Here is a 20,577-nt window from a genome sequence, read left to right on the forward strand (position 1 = left end):
TGGGTCAGTAATGAGAAGAGGGCAGCTGTCCCTGAGTCAGTAATGAGAGGAGGACAGCTGCCCCTGGGTCAGTAATGAGAAGAGGGCAGCTGCCACTGGGTCAGTAATGAGAGGAGGGCAGCTGCCCCTAGGTCAGTAATGAGAAGAGGGCAGCTGGCACTAGGTCAGTAATGAGAAGAGGGCAGCTGAAACTGGGTCAGTAATGAGAGTAGGACAGCTGCCCCTGGGTCAGTAATGAGAGGAGGACAACTGCCCTAGGTCAGTAATGAGAAGAGGGCAGCTGCCACTGGGTCAGTAATGAGAAGAGGGCAGCTGCCATTGGGTCAGTAATGAGAAGATTTGCCTGACTCTATTCTCAGGGTTTAACAGAGGATATTAAGCCTGAGCTTTCCAATGCATCTCTGGATAAGGAAGTATTATTTGGGACTTTCTCTGCTGAGATACTCAATGATTTGTTGACAGGGGAAAGTTAATCCATGGACTCCATCAGTTATTTCATTCCATCATGTCTAAATAAAATAGAAAGTATTGCTTTAGTGTGAAAAAGCCTGGAAACAGTGACTCAAAAATAGAATACAAAATACATTTAAACTTTTTAGGCAACTATGGAATAGGACAAACTACCAAATAAAACATGACAACCAAACCCATTATAACATTCTCCAAAGTAAACATCAAAACAACCCAAAATAAAACATTTACATCCAGGCCAAACTATCACCCCCACCCTCACAGCCAACTATACTACTGATTCAATTCCCACACAGTTTAACAACTATTTTATGCAGACTATATTGTCCCTCACAAACATTAATACTTCCACTACCTTCCCAGTAGCTGCAGCTTCTGTTAAATATCCTGAGCTATTTGACGTCAACCCAGTACCTACCTGTACAATTTAAAAAACTTGTACATAAGATAAAAGCAACCACCCTAGCTGCTGACCAACTCTCCTCAGACTACTTAAAAATGGCTTCAGATGCAGTTGCTTTTCTAGTCTTTGTATTGATAAATAGATCTATATCTGAAAAATACATTCCGTTCATGTGGAAAAAATCATTTATTATATCTTTACACCAAAGTGGCACATCTACAGAGTTTAATAACTACATGTTCATTGCAGTCCTCTCCTCTAGCAAAAATACTTGAAAAATGTATTCATGTTTAGCTTCTGTATCACCTAAATTCAACTAATCTGCTCTCTGAAACACAATGTGGTTTCAGACCACACCACAGCACAGCCACTACCCTCCTTCACTTCACCAACACTGTAAAGCAGCATAGGAACAATGGTTACTTTGTGTTTCTAGACTTGTCCAAAGCTTTCAACACTATATCATAGCAACATTTATTACAACTGAATAAAGGAAGCATTTGTCAACGAAAATAAAGTAGTCCACTGAAACACAAAACGCTAACTGCCACAGATGTCCAAGAATGATGATTCCAAAACTAGATGTAACAAACTTTAATTGTGAAAAACGGTTATTCAGTCAACGCTCTTCTATCGGTCTCTCTCAGTCCTCCCTTAAAGGCTTCCTTAGTTATCTATCTGGAAGGCAACAAGCAGTTAAATGGCACTAGGACTTCTCTTCCTCTGTTCCAGTTACCACTGGTGTCCCTCAGGGAGCTGTACTAGGACCCCTTCTCTTTAATATTTTTATAAACAAGCTTCATATTGCTGTAGACCAAACAAATATAGTACAATATACAGATGATTTGACTTTAATGCGTATAGCCCCCATAATATCCCTGACATTTCTACCTCTTTAATTGAAACCCAACTGAAAAATTCAAACCTACCCCTTAAACCAATAAAACAAAACTGATGCTCTTCACTCCAAAGCATTATCTCAATTAAAAATAATCTTTGTTGGTTACATCTGCAAATAATATGAATATTGAGATAGTACCACATACTAAATTACTGGGCATTGTATGTGATGACAATCTTACAGTTGATCAATCAGTTAAAAACACCACCAGAATCTTTGCTCCTTTTACAGGGCAAAACAGTGTCTTACAGACCCAGCAAAAAAAAAAAAAAAATACCCTCATCATATTTGTTTCTAGCCCTCTTATATGCCTCACCTATCCTTATAAACCTAAGCTCTAAACTTAAATCCAAACTAGCATCCTATTACATACAACATAGTATCTAAATTTGCTACTATTTAGTCCCTTCATATAATGCTACAGCACTCAGGTTTAGTTAAAAAAAAATATTTTTAAATTATAGCAAAAGATGTTGCTACAGTTTGGACCACACATGCAGCACTACAGCACTCAGATTTGACCACAAATGCACCACCAACTTTTAAAAGCTATTACTGCATTAAAGAGTGATTGGGATGACAGATGGTTCATCATGCCCCCTAGCACTTTGCATCCAGGGCAGCTGCACCTCATGTCCTGCCCTAGCTACACTACTTCTGTTTTTATACCATCACTCCTTGAAGCTTTAAAGGTCATACTGGCATATGAAGTTGCCCTTAAAGCACTGGAAGCAGGCCAAATGTCCAATCCTTGGCAGATAAACCCTATATAGCTTAGGCTACTATAACAGTGATCTATCTGAACATCAAATGTTATGGTAAGTTTACTTACACAACTGAGTTTTTTTATCATCAACCAAGTAAGTGCTTGCAGTGTCATTTAAAATTTAAACCCTTGCAGCTGTTGGAACCCAGTTGAGTTGTGCATGGTCTGTACTGTCTGGGATAATGGAATTTTATTAGTTGATAAAAGTAAATACCAGTTTCTAATAAAAAAATAAAAGATAAGCACAAATCACTTCACAGCACAGTTCTTGTTGTATTGGCCTCCCTTTCTTCACAGTGCTAGTGACTTGTCACAAAAATACCAAAAACTTCTGCTCCATGGAGCTGAAAGGACAGTGGTTAAACAAACAAAGTAGCAATGAAACAGACCACATTCCCATGTCTGTAGAATTTAATAAAAATAGTAACAGCAAAGCTTTCGAGACACAAGCTCTTTTTCAATGCATAAAACACACCATAAAAACATCCAAATTTAAATAATCAGCCAGGCAATAATTGCACAGCATAAAACATGTGACTAAATTAAAGCACTATTAAATAAGTAATGCAATATTAGAAGCAATTCTTCCATGCCACCAGATCCATACATAATATTAACAAAATAACATCATACATAATGTTATAAGCATTGTTATAAAACATGTTTGCAAGCCATCAAATAATTTATTGCTTGGGTCGCAAAACAGTTTTAATAGTATTAGCTGAGTTCAAATCAGGTAAGGTATCAGACCTAAAGTAATTTATCCATTTATATTCAGCCAGCTCTGTGGCATTTACAATATCTCTACTACACAAGTTTAAAGATATGTTCTACAAAATTCTAAACTTGAACTTATGGTGTATCCCTTTTACTAATATATTTTTATATAGGGCATTAGTTTCTACACCCCTGCAATCTTTCTTTAAATTTCACATTTGTTTTACCTATATATATATATATATATATATATATATATATATATATATATATATATATTATATTATATACAGGGGTCCAGAGAAGTAAATACTGTGGGAAGAAATAGCCTGGGAATTGTTATGGCTAGGCTTGTTTAGGCCCTAGGGCCGATAGCCTAGTACCAACCTATGAACCTATATAAAAGCAATGGCATTGAACATAGTTAGCAATATATATTCTGTATAACAAGCGCCAGATGCTCTAATCTACATTTTTTCTTTGTTATTGGATGTATAAAATTAGTATCAGTGTTTATTTCACTGCAATGAACACAGTTAAGGCATGGAACTGTCCCAAATCTATGAAACATATTATTTTTGGCAAAGGTTGTTCTCATCTTTTTATTGCAAATAATTTGTTTTAAATCCTTCTCTCTTTTATATATAAACTTAAGTAATTCATCTACTATGTTACTAACTTCAGAATTAGACTGCAAGATAGACCAATTCCTAGTAACAATATTTTTAATAATGTTTGTGTGACTATTGAACTTCATCATATAGCCCAACTGATATTCTCTCCTTCTATTCATAGGCTGAATACTATTGACATGCATATATGGTTGCAAAGAGCTAGATCTCTCACTAACTACTTGACTCTTTATATTATCAATTAAAGTATCTGTATAGCCTCTACTCCGAAAGTCATTACCCATAGTGTCCAATTCATTCTTAATTATTTATTGACTGGCTGATTATTTAAATCAGGATGTTTTTATGATGTGTTTTATGCATTGTGTCTCAAAAGCTTTGATGTTACTATTTTTATTAAATTCTACAAACGTGGTCTGTTTCAGTGCTAGAGACTGTCAATAACTGTCATGTCAAAACATCACTGTACAAACTTAGCTCAATTAAACATTATTACAGTAATGCAATAAACTTTTAGGCAAACAGTCTTTCTTCAGGTTAAGTGATCAAGCAATTAAGTAATTACTTTATTACTCAGACCTTCTTAATTTATATACCTCTAATGGATAAATAAAAAATATGGAAAATAAGGAATCCAAACACTTCCCGATGAGAGACTTTGCTTAATTTTCCATTTAGATTCTGCAATGAAATGTCTACTGCCAGAATCATCCATCAAGGAAACTTTAATGAAATCATCTCATATCTGAAATTAAAATAGGTCTTCACCTTTCACAAACAAGATACAAGGTTTGATCCTGACCTCTGGCTGATGCCTGTTTGGAGTTTGCATGCTCTTCCTGTGTCTCTGTGGGTTACTCCCACCTCTGAAAAACATAATGAGCATTTCCATCTCAAATTCCCCAATGAATTGAATTGTGGGTGGCAGCACCGACTCTACATAGTGCCCTGTTGCATAAACCAACCACTTTGGGCTTCTACTGTGATGTGCAGCATCCTCAAGGTAGGAGAACATGGATCACATTTTGTGCACACCATGGCAGGGCTAGCCCACACAAAGGTGTAAAATATGGCTCTAGGTGATGCGGTCATTTTGACTAATGCCACCAAATGGGCATTGGTAGTTACTGGTGATAAGTGGGTTGAGGACCTGGCCTACTCTGACCTACACCAGGGACCCATGCTAACAGTGGGAGGAGTGTATGTACCCCTATTGGCCAGTGTGTGAATGCCATAAAGCCCAGCAGCCCTGAGTCCGTAAGTTACTGGCTGGCTGATGTCCGGTTGCCCAGCCTGGGTTATCTAAGATAGCTCTGTTGAGTGAAAGGTGGATGTAAAAAAGTAAATCTGCAAACATGAACTAAGAGTTGCTAACTTAATGTAGGTTCACTGACAGAATGGAGCTTGGAAATTGATGACATGATGGTATGGAGGAGGCTGGACATCCTACGTATCCAAGAGATAAGATGGAAGAGTAGTGTAGCAAAGCCACTTGGCTTGGGATCCAGAGTCCACTATTCAGGAGGAGGATAGGCTAGAAATGGTGTCAGAATTGTGTTGTGAGAGAAGCTTCAGAAGGTAGGAAGGGATGCCATCAGAATTAGTGATAGACTCATGGCAGTCAGAATCCAGTGTAATGACAGGGCAGTATTCCTAATCTTAGCCTATGCCCCACAGCAAAGTCATGATAGTGAAGAAAAGAGTGCATTCAGACAGCAGTTGCAGGACCTACTAGATAAAGTAGGACAACCTGAATTGTAACTGATAATGGGTGACTTGAATGCACATATCAAGTCAGACAGAACAGGATATGAAGACTGCCTGGGTCCACATGGGTGGGCCAATAGGAATAAAGAAGGAGAGGCCCTTCTAGACTTCTGTCTGGCAAATGGCTTGATAGTAGCCAACACATGGTTCAGAAACAGAGATGTCCTTAAGATCAGGTACAAGAGTGGCCAACATGCAACTCAGGCAGACTTCCTATTAGTAAACAAAGGGCACTGGGATAGAATCAGTGATTACAATGTAATTCCCAGTGAAACAATCAGCCCACAGCATAAACCACTGGCTGCCACAATAAGCTGCAAGCAGTTGTCAAAGAAGTCTCTAAAGTCAACAGAGATCAGGCTGAAGACCTGGAAGCTGAGTGGAGAGAAAGTACAGTAGTTCAAGGAATTACTCAGGGCTGTAGCATGACAAGAAGAAGAGGAAATAGGTAAAGTTGAAAAAATGAATGTCAGCACCTCAAAACAGCATGTGAGAGCACTGCAGAACGGATATGTGGCTTAGCCAGGTATGGTAATAAGGTACATAAGGAAAGCTGGTCATGGAATACAGAAGTCCAGGAAGTCATCAATAGAAAGAAGGAGTGCAGGAAAAAGTGGAAGATAGAAAACAAGGACCAAGCTAGGAAGGAATACTGGTTGGCTAACAAAGAAGCTAAGAAAAGAGTTGCAGTAGCAAAGAATAGAGCACTGGAAGCACTCTACCAACTTCTGGAATGTGAATCAGTAGGTGGCACAAAGAAAATATATCAGGTTGCAAGGCAAATACAGAAAGATAAAGGTAGTTAGACATCCTTCATAAGGGATGCAAGCAACACCCTGCTGTCCAAAGACAGATAGAAAGAGTGCTTCTAGCAGCTTCTAAATGAAGAAAACCCTATAGAAGCTGTACTGTCCCGGACACTGCCTATGATGAGAGGAGAAGAAGAGGAGCCCACCCTAGAAAAAGTAGGAAAATGAAGTCATAGAAAGCAGCAGGCACAGTAGATATGATAAAGATGCTAGGAGAGAGAGTGGAGAAATAACTCCTGAGGGTACTCATAGCAATGTGAAGAGAAAGGCCTATCCCAGATGACTGAAGAATAAGCATGCTTATGCCAGTGTACAAGAAAAAAGGGTACATCCACAACTGCGGGCAGTACAGAGGTATCAAACTGCTGTCACATTGCGTGAAAGTCCTGGAGAGCATGATTGATAAATGAATACACAGAGTAGTAGAAAGTAAGATGGAAGATGAGCAGTTTGTATTCAGATCAGGATGCAGCATAAGTGACCCAATGTTTGCAGTGAGACAGATAGTTGAGAAGAAGCTAGACATGAAGAAAGACTCCAACTGGGCATTCCTTGACTTGGAGAAAGCATATGACAAGGTCCCAAGAAAGCTAAATTAGGCAGTACTTCAGTGGTTCAAAGTCCCAGAAACATTGTTAGAATTAGTGCAGGCTATGCACAAGGACCCAGTGACTCAAGTACGAACTGTGTTCGGTCTCACAGAGGGGTTCCCAGTGGGACTGGGTGTACATTAGAGTTCAGCTCTTAGCCCACTGCTGTTCATACTTGTGATGGACTAGATTAGCAAACAGGTCAGAGGGGACAGATCAACAAAGCTGCTGTATGTAGACAATGTGGCATTACAGGCAGACTCCAAGCAAGAACTTCAGCAAAGGATAAGGGAATGGAATGCAAAACTGAAGGCACATGGGATGAAACTGAGTACAGATAAGACAGTGGTAATAGCAGCACATTTGGGAAATCAGAAGAAGCTGAGACTTGAGATAGTGGGGAAGAGAGTGGAACAGACAGTTTCAAGTGTTTGGGAGGGGTGGTTGAGGCTAAGGGAAGTCTGAATGAAGAGGTCAAAGCTAGAATCAGAGGGGCTGCAGCCAGCTGACACAGAGTGTCAGATGTAGTGTATGACAGAAAAATGTCAAAGAAAATGAAAAGTAAGGTGTACAATACAGTGATGTGACCAGTATGTCTGTATGGTACAGAAACCTGGGCAGTAAAGGCAGAGCAGATGAGGAAACTAAATGCGATGGAAATGAAGTGCCTGTCATGGATGGTAGGTGCACATTGTGGGACAGACGAAGAAATGAAGACAGAAAAGCAGACGCCAAAGTAGCTCCAGTTGTAGAAACAATCAAAGATTATGGTGGTTTGAACACATGCAGAAAAGCAGGTGGCAATCTGGCGAAGAAGATTTGGGACAGACAGGAAGAAAGTAAGAAACGAGGGCATCCAGCAAAGAGGTGGATGGATTGTGTGAGAGAAGATCTACGGCAGTCAGGCATGAGTGTCAACGAAGGCAGAATAGTATTGAATTGAGAGACATGGTGACAGGTAACATGACATCCCAACCCCATGTTGAAAATGGAAAAAAGGGATGGATGATGATGATGATGATTTAACTTATGGAACGCATTCAGTGGATGTTTAAATAATGTATTTGATATTTGCCTTTTTTGTGATATAATGCAAGTGCTCTATGATTCTCACACGTAGAGTATACTTTATATAATAAACATAAAATTGCTTTCAGAAATATGAGGCAATGTAACCAACTCCCTTGGCTTGGTAATTTCCATGTTTTGTTATAGTATATCATGTCCATATTATGATGAATGAATCAGGCTTGTTAATAATGTATGAAGAAATGCTACAATAAGAACAAAGAAAAATGCATGGTTTTATAACAATGGAGTAGGACCTCCAATTTATTCCATGATGTAAGCTCTTTCATATACAAACCAGGATCCTGGGCTAATGTTCTTGCTTAGCACACCATTAGGACATAGGTTAGAACTGAATTCCTTACTATGTTCTCAATCTCTCTGTTAGCTTTATGATATACAGTTATGACTTGACTGGTACATCACCCATTTCAAATTTACTTCTTATACTCTGATAGACTTCCTGAGCATATCTGTACTTTTGACTTATGAAACTAAGTTACCAGCCTTATGTTCCTTTTAATTCTGTTTAATGATGCAAGGAGTAGTAGTTTAAAAAAAAAACCTTTTCCAAAAAACAGTGTTGAATTCTAAAGAAAAAATACCCTGTTCTTAATTTTTCAGACTATCCCTTTGTATTTGCAGTGGGAATATTGTTCTTCAAAAGCTTGGAAAATAGTTACAGTATCTCAAATCATTATCAACGTCTTATTTTCTATAAAACCTTCATATAAGTTGCAGTCTTCCTTTTAAGTAATACCATATAACATGGTAATAAATATCAGTCACTGTAATGTGCAATTTAAATAGTTCTTAATTTCTTAACAGGAATACTACCTTTCAATGTGCAAGAATTATCATTGATAAACATCACAAAAATATATAAAATATACAAATTTTGATAAACTTTTAGTATGTAAGCATCATCATGGGTTTTATTTTGTCTTTTTCTCTTCCCGCCTCTACAAGTTATCATCCTTCCTACTCTCTGCTAACCAGTTTGTCTTCCCCTTTCTTCACAAAGTCTGTAGACCCTGGTGAAAAATAGAATGAGAGATGAGAATCATGCCTTGTCATCTAGAAGAAACAGTGGTTTTGGGTCATGGCTCTAATCCCACTCCCTGGAATCCTGGCATGGGTACCACTGAAGCAAGACCTGCTACTTTGACCTGTGGTTTTCCCAGTGATGTGCACATGCATCCATAATACCGGTAACAGTGCAAATGCTGCATGGCAGGCCAAGGCATGCACCCCAGCAAAGGCAACATACTGCATAGTCTGTGAAGAAGACCTGGTCTGCACATTTTTCACTCTGCAGCATTTTATGTCGACATCCCATTTTTTGAGTTAACCCCACTCTAAAAAAGTCAGCTAATGAACCAAGCAAGACCTACTCTTCACAAAGCTAGACTGACTAGGATTGAGTAAGTTACTAATTTTGCTCTTAATGACATTGACTAAGATCCACACAATGATTTATGTATAACATAAGTGAAACTAATGGGATGATAATTTCCAGGATTAGTTACATCACCACCATTATGCAGAGCCACCACAACCACTGTTCTCCAAAGCTCAGGCACACACTCTGTGGAGAATCTAAGATTAGAACACTTGGTGGGGGGTGAACAATAATGTACTTTATGCTACTAACAAAGCAGCCTGGCATTTTATCCAAGTCCATGGAGCTGTCTTTTTTAAGTTTGATAATAGTTTCCAGGATCTGGTCCATAGTGATAATAGGAGGAACAGTGTTAATAGCCTGAAGAGAGAGGACATGGAGGTGAAAATTTTAAACTACATTTTTCAGCCAGTACCGAGACAGCTAGGGCCATTCAGTTCAAATGGAATGAAGTATATAGCATTACTTTGAACACTTCTAATTTTGGGAAAAAAACACTTGTCGCGATCCTTCAGAGTGATAGCTACCTTGCATTCATATTCAGTCATACTGTACCTAATGATGTGCCTATAAGATCCTTGCACACCTGCTTATACTCTTCCTAATGGAAGACAATGAATTTTTTTATACACTGTATATGCTTTTCTTCTCCTATCATAGGAGTTTGTCCCTGAATTTCCCACTGTACTTGTGCCTGTTAGGTGCTGATTTATCTCTTGTTTGGATGAGATGTCTGTAAAAATCATGGGCAAATGCTGTAACTTTAGAGATTTGGTCAGCAGGGGAAAAACACTTTTGAAGCTCTTAAGGCCCTCAGATAGTGATAATAAGGCTGACTCTGGAGTAGGCACTGAATGTACTTGAATCTGTGGGTAGTTTGGTACTAATTTTGAGAGGAAGAGAGGCAGTCTGATGGTCAGATTTGCTTAAGGAGGGAATAATATTAATGGGTATGCAGGCAAAGGCAACATTATAAAGATAAGATTGAGTATATTTCTCCTTCTCGTACAAAGTTGGGCAATTCATCTGATGAAAATTAACAACTGCTGGATGTATGTATTTCTAATTGTGTAAGGCTCATAACTGATGAATGGACATTGAATTCATCTAGAATAGGGTATTTAGATTAATAGATACACCTGACCAGTTGTAGAATATGAGCGATGGCGAGATCCAAATCTTCTTTTGATAGCCTATAATATAACCAGGCCTGGGTTCTGTGGCCCTAGTTTGTATATGTCCAAAGCGAAGCATATGTTGTGAGCTATGGTTGACCATGATCTTTGGACAATACTCAGACTTAGATGGTAGAGCATTAATGGTGTAAGGTTCACGTCTTTGACGATAAGCCTACTTTGTATGTTTAGGTAGCAAACCAAGTAGACCTAGCAGGTAATTTGGAATGTTATGTTTGTCCAGTGGGATTTCAGCTACATCTAGTGAGATGGCTGTACTCTTTCATATGGAGAAACGACTGCATAGCCCAGCCTGCCTAACCATCTGTATATTTTTCTTATTCTCATTCTAAAGAAGCCACATTCTATTTTGCAGATAAGATTGCTTATATCAGTGGTGCTTTTCCTGTAGTACACCCATGATCTGTTGCAGTGAACCTTGTAGTGGTGCCCCTGCCTTTTACTGGGCTGAGGTTTACTGTATTGACTTTGACGAGTTCATGAATATATTTCAGTATTGTATTATACCTACTGGAATTGCATTCTGGTCCATCTGGACTTGTTAATTTTTTTCTAGATTCAAAGATAGCAGTTTTACTTTTGATTGCTTGATACTCCCTTAGACTTAGAGAATTTAGATTAAGTGGTACCAGTTTTTCCCTTGATTGTCTGGTCATCCCTGAGAGTTTTAATCCACCACTTTTAAAAGAGGTTTTGATTACTCCTAGAATCAAGATGTCCACTTTGGATCCTAATCTTCTGGATCATAGGAGACTACTAGGCGATGGACCCGGAGGTCATTTCAAGCCTATTCGTTTCATCCCATTGTACTACCAAAGATACTCTAGTCAATACCCAGGATTGTATTTAGTAATGACTGCTCATGGCCAGGAGGGTTGTGGGCACTATCCCCAGTAAGAATTTACATCCGCTTGTCTAGGTTCCTTTTGAACAGTGTCATAGAGGTGCTCTGCTTCAAATGAAGTGGCAGCCTATGTAGTAGTCAATGGAAGACAAATCTGTTCCTCCAGCATTTTCTATTCAAGTTTCAGGCCATGTTTAAGTCCCTTAAATGGGTAGCTCTATTCCTGTTTGATTTACAGATGTGCCTCAAATTCAATAGGTTTGGGTCTTTGATTGCTCTGTAAGCCAGGCAAAAGTCTTCCCTAAGAAGTCTATATGATACTGAGTATAGTGACATGTACTTTAGTTGGTCTGTGTAAGTCACGTGCTGGAGTCCCTTGATCTTCTCAGTTAGAAACCTCTGATGTCTCTCCAATTGCAGCAGGTGCTTTGTACGGTACATGCTGAAAGAGGCATTATACTCAATTATGGGCCTGATTAGTGATGAGTATTGGTTATAACCTCCTTTGCTCTAGAGGCGATGCCTTTGCTAATCAAGTGTGCTACATAGAAAGCCTTCCTTACTACAGCAGACACAAGGTGGTGAAAGTTAAGGTCACAGTCTACTTGTGATCCCAGATCTCTTACCACTTTGTAAGTACATAGGGTAGTGTTGTTAATTTGATAGCGTGAAGGGGCATTGCTTTTTATCAAAGGGAATGATGATGCATTTCTTTGCAATCAGTTTGTGACCTTGACTAAAACTCTAGTCGTTGGTTTGTGTAAGACCCTCCTGAAGTATACTGACATCATTTGGGGATTCAGTAATTGCACTCAGGTTTCAGTCCACAAACTTGGTCAGCCACAGCCCCTTAGTTTTGGCCTGAACCTCTGAGAAGTGCATACCAAACAGTAGGGGGCCCAGCACTGATTTTTGTAGCATGCCGCTGGTGACAGATATGCTGGTTGATGTGGACTGACCCACTTTGATAGTGTGTGACTGGTTTGTGAGCCGGTTGGCAACCCATCTTACAACAAAGTGGTTTACATTTAGTTTGCCAAATTTAATGGTAATGCCTGAGTGTGGGATTGTGTCAAAGGCTTTTGCCAAATTGAGGTATACTGTGCACAAAGATTTGCCTTTGTCAATGGTCCTGGTCAAATCTTCGTAGAACTCCACTAGGTTTAAGAGGCAGGATCTGTCCTTGACAAAGCCAAATTGGGTTGGATCCAGGGTTTGCAGATTGCCTATGTCTTTATTCATGAGGTCCATGATAATATGTTCCATGACTTTACAGATGAGGTTGGTCAGAATTACTGGTCTATAATTCCCTGGGTTTGTTGCTAAGTCACCTTTGTGGAGGGGAATAACTGTTGCTGTTCTCCATTCTGCAGAAACAGCGCTTGTGGTTAGGCTGTGATTGAATAGGGTACTTAACGGTGATGCAAGTTCATGTTTTAGTTTATTTGGAAGACAGCCTGAGATGCCATCTGGTCCCATAGAGGCTGTGTTTTTTTTTGCCTTAGATAAGTCTTCAATGACCTGGTCTTTGGATATGTAGGGTTTGGGGAAGTTGGGAGCAAAGTTTCTGATAAGTCTGGAGAGGATAAGGGAGTGAAAGTTTTGCAAAATTTATCCACTAGCAGGTTTACTATCTCTGTGGAATCAGTGTGTGTGTGATACCATTAGTCACTAGTTCGGCACATGCTTGGGTCCTACCTTTTAGGCTATGTACATAGCTGTAAAAGGCCATATGATTATCCTTGGTTGTGATTGCTAAGTTTTTCTCAAAATTACCCTTAGGGGATTTGACATGTTAACTTATTTGCCTGTTGAGGATGAGGAGGGCGTTTTACCATTGTTGGGGCCTTGCCTTAGTTTTCTTAGACAGCAACTTTTTGCCTTTATTGTAAAGTCTGTTTATGCTGGAGGTCCACCATGGCGGCTTTTTTTTTTGGAGCTCTGGCTTTGATTCTTTCTGGAACAGCCAAGTCTATACACTTATACAACTAATTGTACAGTGCTTTAGTGTAATAATGTTATGTTTTGTAAAGTGTTTTATAATAAGTTAGTACTATATGTGCTAAATGCTGGTTTTGCTAATGACTGTAATCTGCTTGAAATTAGCATTTACTAAATATTCAATATGTATTATTATCTTGGAGCTTTTCTCCCCGGGCCTCCACTGAAAATGGACATGCATCCAGATGGACTATCCCGGTCAACAAATGTAAAATCAAAATAAAATAAATAAATAGTTACCACTTCCAGGTGGGAGTGGGACTTGGAGTGCATTTATATCTTCCCCTAGGGGGTTATAGTTTGCTTTGGTGAATTTTTTTATTCTGACTTCACCCTTTGTGAGTTCTGGTGTTAGTGCCAGTTTGAAGGCGACTGATTTGTGGTCAGATTTAACTAATGAGGGTCCGACAGTTGCAGTGGTACATCTGTTTGTCATGTTAGTGTGGACCAGATCTAGTATGCTTGTTCCTCTTGTTGGGATTTGAACAGTTTGTTCTAGGGCATTTAAGTTAACAAAGTCAAGGAACTTTTGCGCTAATGAGTTAGGGCTAGCGCAGATCTCCCAATTGATGGAGGGATAATTGAAATCCTCTATGACCAGAGTGTTTGGCAATATTTGGATTGATTCTAGTTTAGTCAAGTAGGCCTCATGGGTATCACGATCCATGGAGGGGGATCTATAACTGGTTATGACTTGAATGGGGGTCTTACCCACAGTAATCTGAACTTGGAGTAACTCTATGGAGTTGTCCAGTCTAACTAGTTGGGAGGTGAATTCATCTTTAATATAGATAGAAACACCGTCTCCTTTGATTCTCACACATTCATATTTATAACTTTCCTTTTAAAAGTAAGATTATTGTGGAAGCATAATACATGAAGATAAATTTCTGTGAGCAGCATACATCCTCTTTGTCCCATGTTTACTTGGTTATACATCAAAGCATAGCACTGAGGCACCCCATATTCAGGTTATGAGTGAGTGACCTTGTTATAGTCTGAAATCAAATGTATTTAGTCTTGGTCTTACATGTCTCCCAGCAGCTTTTGAATTGGTTACTGTGCCATTCTAATCAAGCATTTGAAAACATTGTGATTTTACTGGCATTATGCTTGACTGGTTAATTCCTCTGGTAACCACCATCTGGAGTTGAGGGTGCCACAAGGGTTGACCTTGGCTCCAGTATTGTTTGTGGCATACATCCTGCACCATAGGGAGGTTATTCAGTGGAGATGTACTTCTTAACAGTCTTATAACCAGCACCATCCGTCCTTCATTCAGTACTTGAAGTCATTCCATTACCCCGTATTATATATGGAAGTCATTCCATTACCCCGTATTATATATGAGAGGAACAGAACGGAATTTGTTTCTCAAGTACATGATTCTTGATGACAAAATTAAACCGAAGGGCAGTCTGTTCTCAAGCACCACTGTAGGGAGGGATTTGCTTTTGTATCCCCTTTCTTAATACAGCATACTCTGAACTTACAGGACCTCGGGGAAGCTAGTGATTTTTGTTGAAATCCTGCATCAGTTTATCCACTTCTGACAGACTATACAACTCTCATTTGCAAGATGTGGTAGAGGTAAACTATGATTTACAAATATGCACAGACATGCATGCATTCACACATACATAAAAACAATGCACACATACATGGGGACACACACACACACACACACACACACATAATATATATATATATATATATATATATATATATATATATATATATATATTTACATACATACACACACACACACACACACACACACACACACACACATATAGTAAAACATATATAGATATTTATAGCCCTCTCTCTCTCTCTTGCTATATATATTTTTATATTTATATATATATATATATATATATATATATATATATATATATATATATATATATATATATATATATTATATATATATATATATATATATATATATATATATGTAGAGAGAGATCATACAGTTGGACTCAGTAGTGTTTTCTAAGGACCTGCATATAAACTTACACCATCTTGATAAACTATCTTCATTTCTCTGAAACTTTTATACATTTTTCCTTATAACCATGAAAATACATCCACATAAAATATCATCATAACTATTGCTTAAAACTCAAGGTGTTGCACAGTTTACTCATATCAAAACATTTTACCTCATGTAAATGTCTAATACTTTATATGCTTTTACCTCACAAGGGATACAGTCAGGCCAGATACTTTATACATGAGTGTGGCAGTATTATTGCTAGAGTGGATAATGCATACCACTGTGTTCCAGTACCCAAGGCAGGCACAGTCATTGCAAGCATCTAAAGTTTAAGAAAGCCTGTTGTGCATTTGTGGCAGTGTTAAATTCTGGGAGTGAGCTCCAGTGGCAGCAGTGGTGACATAGCATCATCACCTTGTCTAAGTCCACAGACAGTCAGTGAACTGCTGCAGTGTACAGTACCCCATAACTAGTACAGTCAGAAGACATTGTCACAGTTCTGCCTTCTGCTGTTATCAGTATACTTACAAGGGCTCTGTCCTAGGCCCTTCCTTGTTTAGATTGTATCTTTCATACCTAACCTTTTCATCTGAGGTGTTCTACAGTCTATTTGCAGATGACCTGACATTGGGTAAAATGATTACATGTGTTACAGATAAGGCATGTCTGCAAAATAACTTGACCATTTGGCACAGGAGAGTAATATACTGATAAAGACATCAAAAACTAAGCATGTGAGATCTGGGAGATATAAATTGAAAGGTGAATTTTTAATACAGCACACAGTGATTGAAACTGTAGACTCATTTAAGGACTTGGGTATGCGGTATGGGTTGATTCAGCTATGAGTTTTTCTAATCATATCAACTAATTGGTTAATGATAGTTATAGAACTATACGTTGTATAAAAAGATTTGTAAAGTCTAGGAAATCAGAAATGATGAAGCATGTTTGTTAGTTACATTAGACCCAAACTTGAGTATAGAATAACAATATGGAAACCCTATAAGAAAACAAGCATGAGTAAACTGGAAAGAGTGCAATGGAAATATACCAAGGGTATCCATGGATGTGAAAATCAAAGTTATTATGAAAGACTAAAATATCTGAACTTGTACAGGGTCTCTTACAGATATCTAAGACATCTTATTCACGTATATAGGGCATTTAGGGACAACTACCCCTGGGAATGTTTGGAGTTATCAAAAGGTACTAGAGAATCATCAGACAACCTATGTAGAAGATTCTGTAGGAATGAGAAGTGTACTAATTGGTTATATGACAGAATATCTGACGTATGGAACAGACTACCAAATTACATTAAAGCAAGTGCTAGTTTAGATATTTTTAAGAACAGCCTGGGAAGAAGCATTTTGCCTGAAAGATCTGTATGTATGTAAAGTAGTTTAGCATGAATTCTAGTGTTCCATATGAAATTTCAATTGGCGACTCAATGCAGTCAGTGAATACATTGCTATGAAGCACTACCTTTAAGACTAACTGGTTAACTGTTTTTAGTGTAGTCACAGTAACCATGAGGCTAAAACACTAAACGTGATGTTTCTCTGCTGAAAAGGAGAGTGAGATGCTATAATGCAGGAAGAGTGAAGTGTCCTCGTTCTAGATCTGAAAGTGTGCTACATAACAAGGCTATAGGGATAAGGCACAGAGAAGGAATTATTGCCATATTAGAGAACGGGCATCAGTACCATGAATGGAGAACAAGTGTTCTCTAGCAGGGTGTTAATGTACAGGTAATGCCCAGTGAAAAACGGGTCCACTGCTTCACGATGGCTTATCAAGCCACCGTGGAGCTTGGACTGAGAAAAACAGAACAGCCACCATTATTTTACGCTCGCTAAGCAGTGCTTTTGTTGTTTAGCGAGTGTAAAATAAAATTAAAGTAAAAAAGTGTATGTATGTGTTTGTGCGTGAAATTGTATACATGTATGAGTGTGACAGAGATCGGTTGAGATACTATTTTATGCTCAGTAAGCAGAGCTTTTGCTGTTTAGCGAGTATAAAATAAAATAAAAGTAAAATAAAAAAAATGTGTGTATGTGTTTGTGTATGCCTGTATGAGTCTGAGAGACAGATCAATTAAACTGCTATTTTATACTGGCTAAGCAGCACGTCTGCTGTTTAGCAAGTGTAAAATAAAAAGCATGTGTGTGTGTGTCTGTGTGTGAGAGACAGTGTAAGCATGTATAAAAGTAAGAGAGACGGAGATGATCATGTGTATGTATGTTTATGTTGCTGTCTGCTTGAGTGACTAAATGCATGCATGAAAGCAGTAGAGAGAGTGTGTGTGTGTCTGCGAGTGTGAGAGAGAGAGAGAGAGAGAAAGTAAAGAGTGAGAGCGATCGACATATTAAATATTGCTTTTATAAATTTAGAACAGGAATTATTTTAACCTACATTTTCTGAAGGATTTGAAGTCTGAAACTCAAATGGATGCTATTTTTTAGTGACTTCAATCATCACGTCATCCCTGTAAATTGCCAGAAAAGCACAGCTTTTCGGGGGAACAGATCAAAAATATGAGCCAAAAAACTGGACAGTTGAGAGGTATGCCTCACGGCACAAATAATGGGGAAACAAAGGGCTGAAAATATGGATGGATTTTAAATATTACTCTTATAAACTTAGAAAGTTGCTGGAATAACAAGGTTTTAGTTAGCATGCATGTCTTTTTTCTGAAGCAGAGATGTGTGTGTGTGTGAGTACATGAGATGACTACTTGCAGCAGCAGCAGTAAAGAGGGTTACAAACCTCTGCATCTTTCAGCTGAAAGAAATCTGGATAACCCCTAAAATAAAGGGGGAACAAAGTTATTGCTCTTATAAAATTACAAAGCTACTAAACTAAAAGAAATCTGAAGCTCAAATGTATGTCATTATATAGTAACTTCAATTTCCAGTGACTGCCAACCAAACAATTTAGGAGTAAGGGGACAAATAATAAAGTAAATAACCTTGTTATTTTTAAATGTTATATTTTGGCTGTAAAATGGTTCCTCCAACACCATTAACATATACTACAGCAAGTTTGAAACATTAGGCGGAGAAACTATTTTACATCAAAAATATACTAAAAAATATATAGTGATAAAAAATATATATATGTATATATATATATATATATATATATATATATATATATATATATATATATATAGTAAGTAAAACAGCACTTTTACAGATAGCCCATTCTCTAAGCACAATATGTTAATGTGTAATTAACACCCTTCCAGGGGTGTAGAGGCCCTCTGCCTACATCGTCGTGCCTCATAACACACCTGGGCGGGTGTTAATTTCACTTTACTACACATCCTGTCTGGCATTATTGCTTGCTTATGCATATATTGCAAAGAAGTAACTGAGTAAAGCACTTTCTAGTGCTTGGATCGTAAAACTAGTTGTAATACTACAAAACTGAAGAAAGAACACTGAGAACCACAGAGCTGTCATAACTGTTTTCATCTGTTTTATACCTTATTGCTTCACGGCACTTACCACATTCAGCTAAAAGTGAATCCACAGCACTTGGATCAATGTCCTTATATAGGAGTTGTAATGCAGTGCATGCCAATGCATGCCAAATGCTGCACCTGCAACTTGCTCCTGTGATTAAATTGTCTTATCCCACTAGAAATGTTATCAGACATATATGTTATGCATGTTTCTGTTAAAGTGCTTCGCTGTACAGTTGATTAGATTTTAGATGGCTTTTTTTCTCTTACCAAAAACTGACTTTGTAGTTGCTATGTCAAGAAAGTGAAGACACTGCAAACAACATCCATAAATGCATCACACAAAGGCTTGTGACCAAGGCAAATGGGTCTAATTTTCTGGACCATGTTCCTAACTGTATAGAATACCATCCCATAATATGACCAACAGGCTCCCTACCATAAATTGACCATTATATCACCTGCAGTTACAGGTTAAAATATATAATATACATACCTGAGTCATTCTGATGCACAGGAATAGAGTAATAATTTGCTTGAAATCCAGAATATGTTGTATAGCTATTTGAGTAAAAATAAACCATCATGACATTTGAAGATGATCTGTATACATTCGTTAATCCATAGCCACAGATTGTATCTATTCTGTTCCCATGTGTATCATGTATCTCAACGTAATCATTGTAGCAGCCACTGCTCCATTCCACGCTATAAAAAAGATATAAAAGATATTTTGTTACATTTTAGACAGTGCATCTCTGCTTTTGTGGCATGTGTACTTTAGTGGTGCAGGCTGAGCTATTTAAGTAAAACTGACATTTAACAAGCGTGGCTTTATTGTATGTTTATTGTAATAAAGAAAGGGTAAGTAATTCATTAAAGAAGGGAGACCTTTAAATACACAGAACAGGAAAAAGACATTGGTAGGAATAGTGAAGTTAAATGCAATGGACAGGTTGTAATCAGAAAAGTATGAAGTTAGGCGGGAAAAGATGCTTTATAGGATTCATTCTAGAATTCTTATAGGACTTAATAGAAAAAAAAGGTAGTAAAAATAACTATGTTTTAATGCACTGGTTCTCAACTTTGACACATCTCCCGGAAATCACAGAAGCATCACCTACAAATAGCTCTAGGCTTCTCCAGACAAAAAAAAAATCTATGCTGTACTGTACAGAAGCAGGCTAACTCTACCCCAGAAACAAGGTGTACATAAAATAACCCTACTCTTCTACAGGACAGTGAGAAGAAGTGTAGTTCTTTCAGCTTATAATGTATTAACCTTTCAGAAGCTTGATTTCCATAACCATATAGTAGTGTTTTCTATTTTCCATAGTCAAAACTGCTTAAGCTTGACATAAAAATGGTCAACTAAAAGGTCTAAAGCAAAAAGGTTAATAGAAACTCAACACATCAAAAAGCAATGTTTCTGGAAGGGAGCAGTCCCTCCCCTACACCCCATGCTCCCTTCTAATTAACTACACCATCTCTGTGGTTGCATTACAGGGGGAAAGGGCATATATGCCTTACTGGTATAAT

At 38.1% G+C, this 20,577-nt stretch overlaps 1 protein-coding gene across 1 annotated transcript in view; it reads right to left on the reverse strand.

Annotated features, from left to right (window-relative positions):
• Window positions 1–20,577, reverse strand: part of LOC122788658 (deleted in malignant brain tumors 1 protein-like) — a 1,289,564-nt gene that overhangs the window by 254,401 nt on the left and 1,014,586 nt on the right. Inside the window, exon 28 of the mRNA XM_044055554.1 lies at window positions 19,535–19,746. Within this exon, the coding sequence (XP_043911489.1) occupies window positions 19,535–19,746 (212 nt within the window). The remainder of the gene's footprint in view (window positions 1–19,534; window positions 19,747–20,577) is intronic.

Source organism: Protopterus annectens, chromosome 14.part0 (assembly GCF_019279795.1).
Source record: "Protopterus annectens isolate FY-2018-M chromosome 14.part0, PAN1.0, whole genome shotgun sequence".
NCBI lineage: Eukaryota > Metazoa > Chordata > Ceratodontiformes > Protopteridae > Protopterus > Protopterus annectens.